Source organism: Leptinotarsa decemlineata, unplaced genomic scaffold (assembly GCF_025532065.1).
Source record: "Leptinotarsa decemlineata unplaced genomic scaffold, Ldec_3_MD MMD2_tig00026307_RagTag_RagTag, whole genome shotgun sequence".
Taxonomy (NCBI): domain Eukaryota; kingdom Metazoa; phylum Arthropoda; class Insecta; order Coleoptera; family Chrysomelidae; genus Leptinotarsa; species Leptinotarsa decemlineata.
Genome location: NW_027412681.1, coordinates 5,460,793 through 5,474,794, shown reverse-complemented (window position 1 = coordinate 5,474,794; position 14,002 = coordinate 5,460,793). Strand labels below are relative to the sequence as shown.

General features: G+C 34.0%; 2 protein-coding genes across 2 annotated transcripts; one reads left to right on the top strand and one right to left on the bottom strand.

The window, feature by feature from the left end:
• The first annotated feature begins 2,786 nt into the window (after positions 1 to 2,786).
• Positions 2,787 to 4,599, top strand: LOC111502797 (uncharacterized). Its single transcript, XM_023156957.2, has 2 exons — positions 2,787 to 2,905; positions 3,822 to 4,599. The coding sequence occupies exons 1-2, from the start codon at positions 2,894 to 2,896 to the stop codon at positions 4,521 to 4,523; spliced, it is 714 nt and encodes a 237-aa protein (XP_023012725.2). The 5' UTR covers positions 2,787 to 2,893; the 3' UTR covers positions 4,524 to 4,599.
• Positions 4,600 to 10,599: 6,000 nt separating this feature from the next.
• Positions 10,600 to 13,725, bottom strand: LOC111502800 (uncharacterized). Its single transcript, XM_074181277.1, has 2 exons — positions 13,668 to 13,725; positions 10,600 to 11,958 (listed from the first exon to the last, which is right to left on the bottom strand). Exons 1-2 carry the CDS (start codon positions 13,677 to 13,679, stop codon positions 11,308 to 11,310), a joined length of 663 nt encoding a protein of 220 aa, XP_074037378.1. The 5' UTR covers positions 13,680 to 13,725; the 3' UTR covers positions 10,600 to 11,307.
• Between the last annotated feature and the right edge of the window lie 277 nt (positions 13,726 to 14,002).

Below are 14,002 nucleotides of genomic sequence, written 5' to 3'. Positions count from 1 at the left end.
TGTTATCGCATTTCTTGAGGAAGTCTTTTACTTCTTTAATCATCTTTGGTAACGAGCTCCTGGATAATTTTGCAGTGATGAGAGTATTGGCCCTTTCGTAGTATTCTTACTTTGTCTTTCAATCGCTTGAGAAGTTTTTTGTTTTTATTATCGTTTATTGAATGTTTCGGTTTATCCACTATTGTGTTCCTGGAAATTTGATTCCTGATTTTCTCTCAAACAAATCCGTTCGAGGAATCAGGCATACATTGAATCGAACTTCCGACACTAGCAATGATATCTGTCTGTCTGTCTGTTTTTTCGTTAACCAGCTGTCGCACCCCTACGAACGACAACCCTCAGAAGTTGAAACTTGTGCGAGCTAAGGATTAACGAGGTCTTACCTTTTAACGTGTGATTCCTCAAGGACTTTCTCGGAAGACGGAATGCCAAATTTCAAACCATTGCTCAAAAGGTTGATCTCTTTTTTATCAACCGATTGTGGTGAATGCTTGTCAACAATGATTTCGGAGTGGCTTCTTTTTGGTTTATTCTTAGATATAAGGGTTTTGAGTTTCTTATTCAGAGTACACATTTTCTGATATAATTTGTTTTAATCATCCGAAACATTCGTTTCTGAAAGTCATCATTTTCTAATCTATACGTTGGTTTTTCAAATAGACTATAGCTATCACATCACAAGTATATATCACGTTCTTAACTGAAACAGTTGTGCTCTCAAGTGGAACTTTCCAGAAATATATCACATTAGAGACTTTCAGAAAGGAATATATCACTCACTCATCAGTATGCATACTGAAAATATAGTATTATATAAAAAAGGTTTAGATTATGTAAATAAGTTACTTTCAGATACAAAACTGAAAGGAAAAACTCTCCCGAAATAACTACTTTCATATCAACATCACTTTCGGAACAACTATTTCCTCATGAACATTGACTTTTACAAAAAAATGTTTTCCTCTTCAGTTTCTACTCCAAACATTCGTTAAGAAATTGAATCAGAATCAGAAATGATATTGTTCTTTGTTCACTTAGACCGTATTGGTTTCAACTTTGATTCACTGCTATTTTTTATAATTAGTTTGTACAATCTGCTGGTTCATTCATAGCATCACTTTCAAAACTGTTAATTTTGATTATTTCGATTGTTTTTTATTTCATTCATGAATTGTATACCAAAAAATATTGTCACTTTTTTCTATTTTTTAATCTACCATGTTTTTATTGATATTATTCATTCCGTATTGACCATATTCAAGGCAGAATTATATGAAATCGGAATTTTTGTAAGAGAATTTTACTCATCAGGAAAAAATTTGAACCCTATTTTAGTGTTCTCTGAGTCTGGAATTCATAACCGAAAATATAACTCCATTAAATTCCTCACACTCAATTTCATTTGGTGTCATTACAAAATTTTATGAGAGCTTATTCAGACTAGTCCAAGTAGATATCAAGCCGTTAGTGTAAACAACAAAGTTTCAAAATTTGAACATGTAAAGTATGGCGTTTCGCAGGGATCAGTACTGGGACCTCTGCTATTTATAATTTATGTTGATGACATCAGTAAATTTATGCAACTATTTAGCACCGAACTATTTGCCGACGATACGATATTATTTATATATTCAGATAGAGAACTATCAGAACTCACAAGAATATCCATAGAGGTAGATGATAGGGCTGAAAATTGGTTTTTGGCAAATGGTCTCAAACTAAATAGTGAAAAGTCACAGAGTCTTTATTTTTCAAGCAGCAACGCCACATCTAATGTTGGCAGTGTTAAATTACTGGGTATATATTTGGACAGCACTGTCAGCTGGGCATGTCATATTGTACAGCTTAAAAGTAAATTATGTACTACACTTTTCAACCTTCGTCAAATGAAAAATGTTGTCAGCTTTAGCATACAGCATTTTCATACCTGAAAAAATTTTCAAACTACAAAAAAAGCAATGAGAATTATTGCAGATGCGGGTTTTAGAGATCATTGCAAACCCATATTTATTCAGATGAAAATAATGCCTTTACCAAGTATATATTCGTTTAATGCGCTTATTGAAATAAAGAAGAAGTCGAACTGTCTCTTAAAACAGTCGGATATTCACACTTACAATACCAGCCATGCCGATAAAATTCGAACACATTATTTTCGATTAAATAAATCTCAAAAAAATAGTCTTGATTATACGCTTCATAATAACCTACCCAAGGAGTATAAAAATCTTAGTTTGTCCATGTTTAAGAAAGCTCTGAAAAAGTATTTTTTGAAACATTGTTTCTACTCTGTAGATGAATATCTGAAACACTTACGTGAATCTTCCATGACTTGATTACTTTGACAACTAAGTAACATTATCGAACTTCTATAATCTATATGTTTTTATTTATACATTACTTATATTCTAGTGCCTCGGCGTTTGAATTCAATTGATTGTATTGACTTGCTACAAACATGTTTGTATGTAACGTAGTGAAATAAATTCTATTCTATTCTATTCCAGTCTCAATTTTTAAATCAAATTTGGCTACTCAATCTTAACTATATATCATTCACGATGTTTAAACTCAAATTGAAACTCGTACCATACAATATTACTAAAAAAAATCAGGAACTCGTAACATTATTCAGCGTTAATGACAGATATTTATCAAGATCAATACCAGAGACCGACCGTAGTGTTTATCGGATTTGGAATAGCAAACCCACCAGCATGTAAAAACCTTCTTTCTTCAGAAACCTTGCACGTTGATATATTTTTGATATAAAAACGGTGAAAGGATTCGAGTTTTTTCCGGGCGGGGCAACATGTTTTTGCCAAAACTAATCATATAAATCTTTCGTTGTCTAATTGCAATTCATCATTCAGTTCACTGAGGAGCAAGCATAATGGCATTCAAAGTAAGTTTGGTGATTTTCCGTTACCTATCTGAGTATCAGTAGGTAATTATCTTTTTAGCTATTTTTTGGAAAATTTATTGGAAACATTGCTCAACTAGGCAATCCTCATTCGTTCATCAATTTCTCAATGCTTGCTTTCATAGAAATTCTTCTTTGTTTTTCATTTCACATATTCAAATATTCTGATCACGAATATTTTTACTTGTCATTTCTATAATTGATATTCCAATTTCACTCCTTGAACCAAAACTTTCGTATTTTCTCATCCAGAACTCAACTAGAGATTTCGCTGTATCCGTCCAATCCGATACTGTCAGCAAACAAAGCCTAAGAAAAACATCTAGATTTCAATCGTTTCTTAAAAAAGGGATCTGCAGTGATATTAAACTACCCATTCATAACAATTTCGTGATATTTGTCAAATGTGTTCAAAATAATCTTAGATCACTTGATGATTTTTCACAGCCCATAAAGTCTTATGAATTATTATTTGCTGATGATCTGAAGATTTGAAATGTTGAAGGTTACGGAGATTGTTTGATAAGAACACAGTGAAATTTTCCATTGGTGCTCTGGGAATTACTTTCAACTCAATATTTAATGATTAAGTCATCATAAACATTTTAGAAAGCTTTCCAAAAAAGATCTGGTGAATTAATTTTTATCAAAAGAAACTTTTGTACCATACTTGAACAAAATAATTTCGTTGAATAGCAGAACATCCCATTTCTTGGTATGACATAGAGTTAAAACAATGATTTTTCTTTCACTACCTCTGTGTTTGCAGTAAACTCGAATATGGAATACCCATTGGATATCCTATCTACTATGTGCATATGTGTCAATCAACTGTATACTGTTCCTGTAATTAGATGTGCTACATCTATTGAAATTCAGTGTTTCTCTTACATTCCAGTTCCTCGCTTTCGCTGCCTTCGTAGCTGTTGCCCAGGCTAGTGTAAGCCATGTTTCTCCAGTTCTTGCTGTTGGCTCCCACAATTCCGTCTCAAGTTACTCCACTGTCCAGCAACATAACCCAGCTATTCACGCCTACGCTGCCCCAGCTATTCACGCGTATGCTGCCCCAGCTGTCCACGCATATGCTGCCCCTGCTGTCCACGCCTACGCTGCTCCTATCGCTAAGGCCGTCATTGCCGAACCATCTGCCCCAGCCAACTACGATTTCGGGTACGGAGTAAACGACCCCCACACTGGAGACAGCAAAAGCCAACACGAATCCCGTCGGGGTGATGTTGTCCAGGGAAGTTACTCTCTCATTGAATCCGATGGTACCAAACGTACTGTGGACTACTCCGCTGATGCCCACAATGGATTCAACGCCGTTGTCCACAAAGAACCTGCCGCAGTTGCAGTGAAAGCCGTAGCTCCTGTTGCAGTGAAAACTGTCGCCCCAGTTGTAGCTAAAGTAGCTGCACCTCTTGCTTATGCTGCTCCAATTGCTCACTCTTACGCTGCCCCATCTCTTGTTCATGGGGCCGTCGCTCATGGTTATGCTGCCCCAGCTTTTGCTCACGGTTATGCCGCCCCAGCTTTTGCCCATGGATATGTTGCTCCAGCTATTGCTCATGGTCCAGTTGTGTCACATAACGTTTGGTGATTCAAAGTATCATATCGGCTTAGAACTTTGTAAATAATGTATTTATATGGGACAAAATATAAAAAATTCATGATGATATTTGTCTTACTCTATTTGAGTGGAGATCATAACAGAGGATAGTTGTCATCATCTAGAAATTATTTGGGTGGTGATGCTTTCTCTATGAGAGGTTTCGAATGAGTTCTCAAGTTCAATTCAGAGGAAATAAATTTTCCTAGTAATATGCTCAAAGAAAACACATAATTTTGAAAAAAAATCTTTCGGACAAGTTGGTGTTTCTTGATGTCTCTTCAATACACTTCAGAAGATTATTTATTGATGTAGCTTCTTCATTTTTGAGATTGTGGAAGGTTCAATTCAAATTCGTAGAAAAAAATTGTTCAAAATTTGCTCAACAAGGCAAAAAAAATAAATTTTGAGACAGTAGAATGAACATGCACTGAGATATGGAGCTACAAAAACATAGGGAAGTAGTAGTAGTAGGCTTTTTCTAGTCTGTATCTTCTTTGCATGTTCTACACATCTTTGTAAAGGGTTAATTACTTCCTTCCTTGCTTTGGAGATTCTCCACAACTGTTTGTATGAAATAATGATGCACCGTTTGGAACCGTTAGTGTAGTAATGAATGTTACTGGGGTTTTTTCCCAACATCAAACCGTTATTTTAACATCTCGACACGTGTTTCGATCACCAAGTGATCATCTTTAAGAGGAAGATCAAATTAAACATACTTACAATGTTATCCTTACTTAAACCGTAGGTATCTCTTCTAGGTACTTGCGCACAATGTGTCCTTATTGTAATAGTCAGGTAAATCTCTATTAATTATAATATTATTTTTACAAGCTATATAGTATACTATTAGGTATTGGTCCACCATCGGTATTCATATCATTATGTTTACTTATTTCTACACTCTCATAGGCATCTAGACGTGTTCCTTGTATCTTAATTCAATAGATCTTTTTGTCTGTCCATAATATTTTGCATCGCAGTCCTTACATTCAATTTCGTAAATTCCAGACTTTTCCGAATTCTCGACTTTGTCTTTTGGATTTCCTGAAAGGCTCTTGAAAATCTTGTTAAAGTTCTTCGTGTATTGGTGGTATGGAACTGAGATATATTTATCTTAGTTTTTATCATTTTCAAAAGTCGAGATTTTGTTCATTCTCGACTTTTAAAAACGATGAAAACAAAGATAAATATATATATCAGTTCCATACCACGAATACACTACTAGGAACTAGGTATGAAGGTGGTTTTTGAAACCAGTCATACACTACAGAGCCTTTTAGGAAATCGAGAATTCTGAAAAGTCTGGAATTTACGAAATTGAATATAAGGACCGCGATGCAAAATATCATTGACAGACGAAAAAATTTATTAAAATAAGATATAGGGAACACTTAGTACAACTTAAAATATGGAAGAACTGAAAAATCAGCAGTCGCCTATCATATTTTGCAACAAAACCATTTCATAGACTTTCGTTCATTAAGATTAGTTAGACAAGTTAACAATAACAGGCTTACAGATGCCTATGAGAGTGTAGAAAAAGTAAACATAATGATATTGTGAATAACGATGGTGGACCAATCCCTAATAGTATACTATATAGCTTGTTAAAATAATATTTTAATTATTAGATTTACCTGACTATTACATAAGGACACATTGTAAAATTAATTTAAGACTAGTAAATAAGGCAATATTGTGAAAAATATTTAAGACACTTGAGGCGCAGGTACCTAGAAGAGATATCTATGGTATAAATGAGGATCAAATTATAAGTATGTTTAGTTCAATCTTCCTCTTGAAGATGATAACTTGGTGATCGAAACACATGTCGAGGTGTTGAAATAACGGTTTGCTGTTGGGAAAAAAACTCCAGTAATATTGTTTGTATTTGTACTTTATTAATATTTTATTAAAACAACAATAAAAATTAATTGGCGCTCCGGGGCGACTTCATTGATTCCAGTGGCGCATTTGCTTTTTCGGCTGCAGGAAAACCCGGAAAAACCTGCAGCAACACATCATCTGAAGATCTTGATCTAACAATGTACTCTCTCATATGTTTTTATATGTTTGTATGAAGATGAAGAAATGAAAGCTGAAAATCAAACGAATTCAATATTATCTTTTTTCTCTAGGAGCAATAAAACTTCAATAAACCACTGCAACAACTTTTTCGCATCAGCGTTGTCAGCGTATAGGAAACAAAAAGAACATTCTCCAATAAATCTCCGAGCAAAAAAAGGCGTACTAAATTTCCCGAGACAAATGATAATCCTTGAACATGTCAAAGCACCCACCAGCCGAAAATCTGCCGTGAACTCAAGTTCATTGTTTGAAAGATTTGGGAGTGGTCGATGTGGTCAGTTTTATTGCCACGATAGCTTCTACGTGTCGGCAGTTCAAAATGATAACCTTCTTGTTAATTAGACTGTGATTCAGGTCGACTTCCGTTTCAGTGCGTTATAACAATAGTGACCTCTAGGAGCTGAAATATTTGTGGGCGTTTAAAGTATACAAGGCGACTCGATATGTACTATAACGAAACAGCATTTATGTTGAACGTCAGTTTGACGCTACTGCTTCAAATGAGTACGAAATAATTGTAATAATAATGACAACAAATTTTTTACACGAAACATACGATATACGATATGAAAATAAATAGGAAAAAGTTTAAATAATTAGCTCAAATAACATGTATCACACATATAAACTATTGATGAAAATATAATGGTATGTATAATATTAAAAAATACACAATTTTCACATTAGAAAATTGATTAATATTTTAATTTATAATTTATTATGATATACGCGTGACTACACTAGCTCAGCTGGACAGTCCATCTTTGGTACGGAACCAGATTAGGAAGCGGGTCTTTAGAAACCTAAAGAGTACTCACTGCAAAAATATCCCCAGTAACATAATCACAGAAAAACCTCAATAAAAGGAAAAATGTCTGAAAAAAGAATGGAAGAACATGAGAAAACCAATCTATATAGACATCCTACATTATGTTCAGAAGAAGATTTGTATAGTCGACGTAACTAATATAGTAATCTTAAAGGTGTCGGCGAAGTCAAAGGCCAAACAAACCAATACAAAGGATAACACAGCTCTACAAAAAAAATTTTTTTTGTTGCCCTGGATATTTTTGCAAATTTTTATGTTTCCGAGTGCCTAAATCACGAATATATTTATAAAAGTACTGAATGTGCTCTATTTTTTATGATTTTTACGTATCTTGTATTTTTAATAATAATCGGCTTGTTAGTAAACAAAATTTATTTTCTCAGTCATGATTAGGCTTCTGCGCGTACAAACATCACGTGATCCCCACTTCTCGGGCTCCTTGCTCTGCAAAACAGCTGAGAACTCAGTTATTTGATAATATTGAAGTACTAACACGGAAATCTGGATAAGTTGTTGTATGTTAATATTTTGTTTCAATTGTTGAGTATCCGTTCTAATATATTTATCTTGTCTTTTTAAACATGAGTTTGTCACGAAGGAAGTGCAAATATAGTAGTGATTTATTCTGTTATATTTGTGGTATTTATAAACCAAAAAAACAAAAAAGAAATATCACAGACTTTGTTAAGGAAACTTATGCTGAATATTTCGGTTTTAAAATGGACAAATTAGATAAATCATGGGTTCCTAATAAAGTTTGTAAGTCTTGCGTTGAGTCTTTGCGGTTGTGGAAAAAAGGAGAACGTTCTGGATTAGACTTTGGTATTTCTATGATCTGGATGGAGCCTAAGAATCATTTCGATGATTGTTACTTTTGCGTAGTAGATGCTAAAGGTTTTAATCGAAATCAAACGTGGAGATATTCAGACTTACAGTCTACAAAATGTCCTGTTTTACACAGTGAAAATCTCCCTTGGCCTATTTATGTTTCAAAAGTGATTCGCATGCCCTCAGAAACAATGATGTTGCCAAATTCACAGAAATCGAATCAGTCTACCAGTGGAAGTGAATGGGAGGGTGAAACATCTACGCCAAAGTTGTTTTCTCAAAAGCAACTCAGTGATTTAATACGTGATCTAAGTTTATCAAAACAAGGATCAGAACTGTTAGCTTCAAGATTGAAAGAAAAAAAATTATTGGCACCGACAGTTACAATTACAACGTACAATGTCTCATACGTAAGAATCATAAATGAAAAACAGATAAATATTAAGGAAAAAATGTAGGGGATAGTCAGTAACATAAAGAAAGTACATAATAAATTTAAGGTATTGAAAAACAGGTAGTTTGGCATAGGAACAATAACAGTAGTAGTTAGGTACTACTAACCGGTAGTAGTTACGTACTACTAACAGGTAGTAGGCCACTAGCATATAAAAACATCAACATACGTGGTACAATTTATTCATAATGATCTACTGAGGACGCTAACTTGGTTAGTGAAACACGCGTCGAGAGACCGTATTTTGTTCTGGTGTTGAGAGAGTGCTTTCAATAGAGTACATGCCTGCTGTTTCAACACCTGGAGATTGAAACCCCACTGAAATAAAGTGAAAGGAAAGTCGACAATGACGGTAATACTTCTTCTTCTTAGTCAACTCACCCAATAACGGGGTTGGTTGCCATATGACAGGGGTGCGCTAACTCTTATGGTAATTAGTGTTGAACAATGAACTGATTTTGATTAAAGCCCACGTTAGTTTTCATTGGGCATTTATTTGACAAAAAAATGATTCATTTGAAGTAACAAAAATATTTTTTACCGACTGTTATCAATCAATTCTTTTTAGCTATTTTACGTAGTCAAAGTCTTAGAATAAAAACAATTTTTGGCTTTTCAATTATTCATCATTTGGCAAAAAATTTTAGACCTCCAAATGAATGAAGAAATCAATTGAAAATAACAAAAACACTCTGACGAAATTTATGAGCCACATTGTTTCTTTCGAAAGATTCCCATTTGTTTTTCTAATGATTGAGTAATAAATTATCAAAAGAGTTTAGGAAAAAGATTTCTTCCAAAACACGTCCTTTTTATAAATCGATCTCATATTTTTCAGAATCATTTTAGTTGATATCTTCATCTTCAAAAAAATGTAATATAATCGGTATTGCAATTTATACTTGCAAAAAGATCATTTTGAATCAAACAAACGTTAGATTTCATTTCACATTCATTTTACAAAAAATCAACTATTAACCTCTTTAATTTTAGCAAAAAACACCTTTGACGAAATTGGCCACGCACACATTTTTTTTAATTGAATTAGTCCTCTGTTTTTCATCTTCATAAGAATGTAAAATAATCAGACCATCATATCAGTCTTCTGAATCAGTATGGCAATTTGTACATTAATAAATTACATGAGTGCACGTATACATCAGTGGAATTGTCGCCAAATAGGCGTATGATATAAAAAAGTGAAATTAGTTTACAATTCAACCGTCTTTCTAAGCCCCATGGTTTTTAATTCTCCCATGCCGACTCCTTATCTTGGCCAGACAGTATATATATACATATCGTTTTTTTACGCTAATTGCTATTGCTATTTCAGAAACGTTAGGACCTAGGTACGAGGTCAGTTGAATTAAACAAACGTTTTCAATTTTGGAAAACTAGGATAATTTTTTTTTCAGATCGTTTCTCAGATTGTTATCGAAATATCCGCCAAACTCTGAAATTGTCGAATTCTGATTTTTGTCTCTACCACCTCCATTTGGAACGATATGAAAAAAGGCAAAAGAACTTTCAATACCATTCTATATTTGTTATATTTTAATGAAAATCAATTCGCTTGGTGACGTTTCGGTCACTAGGTTTCATCATCAACTTCATTTTTTCACATACGAACAGAGCAGAATATTTCATTGCAGTGTCTACAAAAATCGATGGAAAAAATTTGAGGTTTGTATTCGAAAAAATAAAGTTGATGATGAAATATAATGAACGAAACGTTGCATTGCAAATTAGTTCATATCAAGTCATAGAAAATATGAAACAGTGTTGAAAATTCGATCTGAAAAGAGATTATTTTAGTTTCCCAAAATAGGAAACTTTTATCCAATCAAACGACTTTGTATATCTTACCGTTTCCGAAGTATAGTGGTATCAGTTAAGAAAACGGACTGTATATACTTCATTGAATTCATATTTCATATCATGTAAGTATTTCCAGAATGGAAAAATAGAGTAGTCACATTGTTGAATTTGTTTCAGTAATCATACCTCATACGTAGAAATCATAATGCTGTAAATTATGCACTAAAGAAAATAACGCCGACCGCCACTGGTAGCCATAAACCAATTATGACGTGGCGAAGAGCGCGCTCAGTTCGACCGACATTTCGCGGCCATTCTACAGACATCTGTGGAATTCCGAAGAATTTTCCAACGCCTTCGATTGCCAAATATAAGCGTCATCCACTCTCCCATCGACATAGTTAAGTGGAAGTTACAGTGCGGTACGCGAAGCGATCTAGTAAGGCGATATGAATTCGAATAAAAGTTGAAGTTTTAGTTGAAGTTTTTGTTGATAATTGTTGAATTAGAAGTTAAGTTTGATAATTGTTCAGTGTGGTCAATTATTGGTCAATCCACGAGGAAAAACATAACAATAACTTTGACCAAATGAATGCTCCATGTTTCCAAAATTCAGTTTGATTAGGTACTTTCTGGTAACTCAAACTAGATTCAGAACAAAGAAGTTGATTGAACTTGCTTTAATGAAACTTATAATTAGGGAAATAAATAAATATGGTGTTTCTACGAGAAATATCATAATCAATTACCACTTAGTGGTAATAGGAGGGAGCTGCGTGAGATACTGGAGCTGATAGGCTGGAGTAAGACACAGCTGGGGCAGCGGAGTAGCCCACTTCAGCTACAGCTGGGTATGCCACCTTAGCAAAAGTTGGGGCAGCGTAGCTGTGAGGGGCACTATAAGACACTGGGGCAGCTACTTTGGCATAAACTGGTGCAACGGCTTTGACTGAAACTGCGCTTGGTTCTTTGTGAACGACAGCATTGAAACCATTGTGAGGATCAGCGGTATATTCCACAATACGTCTGGAACCGTCAGCTTCGACGACAGAGTAGCTGCCTTTCACGAGGTCTCCATCTCTGGATTCTTGGTGGCTCTTGACATCCCCATTGTGGGGATCGTTCACTTCATATCCAAACTGGTAGTGGGCTGGGGCATATTCTTCAGCAATGACCTTCTTGACTACTGGAACAGCGTAGGCTAGTGGAGCAGAAACTTTGTAGGCGGGGGCGGCATAAGCTGGAGCAGCTACTTTGGCATAAATTGGAGAGGAAACGTGGGATGCAACTGGAGCCGATACACTGGAGTATGAGACTGAAGCGGAATCGGAGTAGGCTGGGTGAGCGTCGTAACCAATTACTCCGGCATGAGTAGCCGATGCAAGTGCGATTAGTACAATGAACTGAAAACACAAACGGTGTTAGGGAGCTGATTTTTTCAACAAACAAAATTGATAAATAAGAATAGAGTTGTGGAGTTGTGAACGTGAAAACAAAATCGAAAATCTGTAAACGACCAGTAACGAAAATTTGTGAATTGATCAGTGGTACAGATTCTTAACGAAACTGGATTGAAGAATACGTCAAATGCAGTGCTTTTATCACGAGGGGGATAATGTTATTGCTCTTGGTTGATTTTCATTACTCAGTATGACAGAATTATGTTTAATGACATGTTTATAAAATAAATATAGTTTAAAAAAACTAAAAGACACGCTTTCAAAGAACGTCGAACTGAAAAGTTGAAAATAAATATAGTTTAAAAAACTGAAAAACATACTTTCAAAGAACATCGAACTGAAAAGTTAAAAATATATTTTTTAAATCTAAGCTTGAAACGATAACTGTTGATATATACTAGTATTATTGTGAAAAAAGCGTGGGCGCTAGATATACAAAAAAATATGGTACAAAGCGCCCACGTTAATATTACTAGTAATTTTCAATCGTTATTGTTTTAAGCTTATTCAAAAAAATATTTTCAACTTTCTAGTTCGATGTTTTTTAAAAGCGAGCTTTTTAGTTTTTTTTTCAAACTATATTTATTTTCAACTTTTTAGTTCGATGTTCTTTGAAAGCGTAGTTTTTAGTATTTTTAAAATTATATTTATTTTTAACTGTTTAGCTTCTAATGCTATAAAAGCATGTTTTTTAGGTTTTCAAACTATATTTATTATTTTGATTTCCTTTTGTTCAACCTATCAAGGAGGTTTCGTACAGCGCCATCTGCCAGCGAATAGATCAAGCAATAATGTCGATAATTCTGTCAATACGAATCCCGAACTTGAGAGTTAAAAACAAACAAACATACATACAAACATACATACATACAGGTGAAGCTAACATAAAGCGTGTAAAAAAAAGGTTCTCACATCGACAACAATTTTGAAAAGTTATGAAATGAAAATATTGACTTGACACGTTTTACGCCTGATTTATTTCGCCTTAGAATCAGAGGAATTCACTGTAGGAGTGACTAGTCCAAACAGATGGATTTAGCCGATACTAGATGAAAATTCAGAATGAACCCTTTATTGATGCTTTGAATAAAATTGACAGATTGAGGAAATGTCTATCGATGACAAAAAAAATCAATAGTAACAATAAGTTTTCATTCACATGCCCTAAAAAGAAATAAATAAACTTAGATTGAATGAAACTCATCAATTCATTACATTACACAATGTATGTGATATGAAAGTTCATCGCGAGATTTACGATAAATAAAAACATAAGTGAATCTAAGAAATACATTATACACCCTACACGTTTTTCATAATATGAATTGTATAATATAATTAATTGACGGATTTCTTCTTTTTCTTCTTTTTAGATCATGTGAATAAAAGCTTTTATATATCTCATTATTCTGAAGTAAAATTGTGAGTAGATTTTCGATAGTATTTGCAATATTTCCTTTATTCACGGCCTTTTTTTATATATTGGCTTCGGTAACAGTTGTTAAATACTCAAATCTATGGAATAAACAGAATGCAGTTATTGTAGATATTTTCGAAGATTTTATAGTTTTTACACACTATCTACAATTCATAGCACTGTCAATAAATACACTCCTCACGAATTTCAAAAATAACATCCACATTGAACTCACTTTAGATGCCATTTTGGTTGAAGTCACTTGTGAACTATACAACTCAATGTGTGCGGTTGTAGCTTTATATAACGAAATAAATCGCAGGTGTGGTATTTTGGAACCGCACCATTCAATAATTAGACTATGTACTTTCACTAATATTACTAATATTCAATTATATACATCTAATGTCTTGACCCGAAGCACTTTTAATAGTTCGACAGAAAAATAATTGTACAGTCCCATAATTCACTAGTAGAAATATGGAGCTTCTTACACTCAGCTAACAGTAGCACAATTAGAGAAGAGCACAGAGCACAAAGCACAATTAGAGAAGTTTAAAAATTATTATA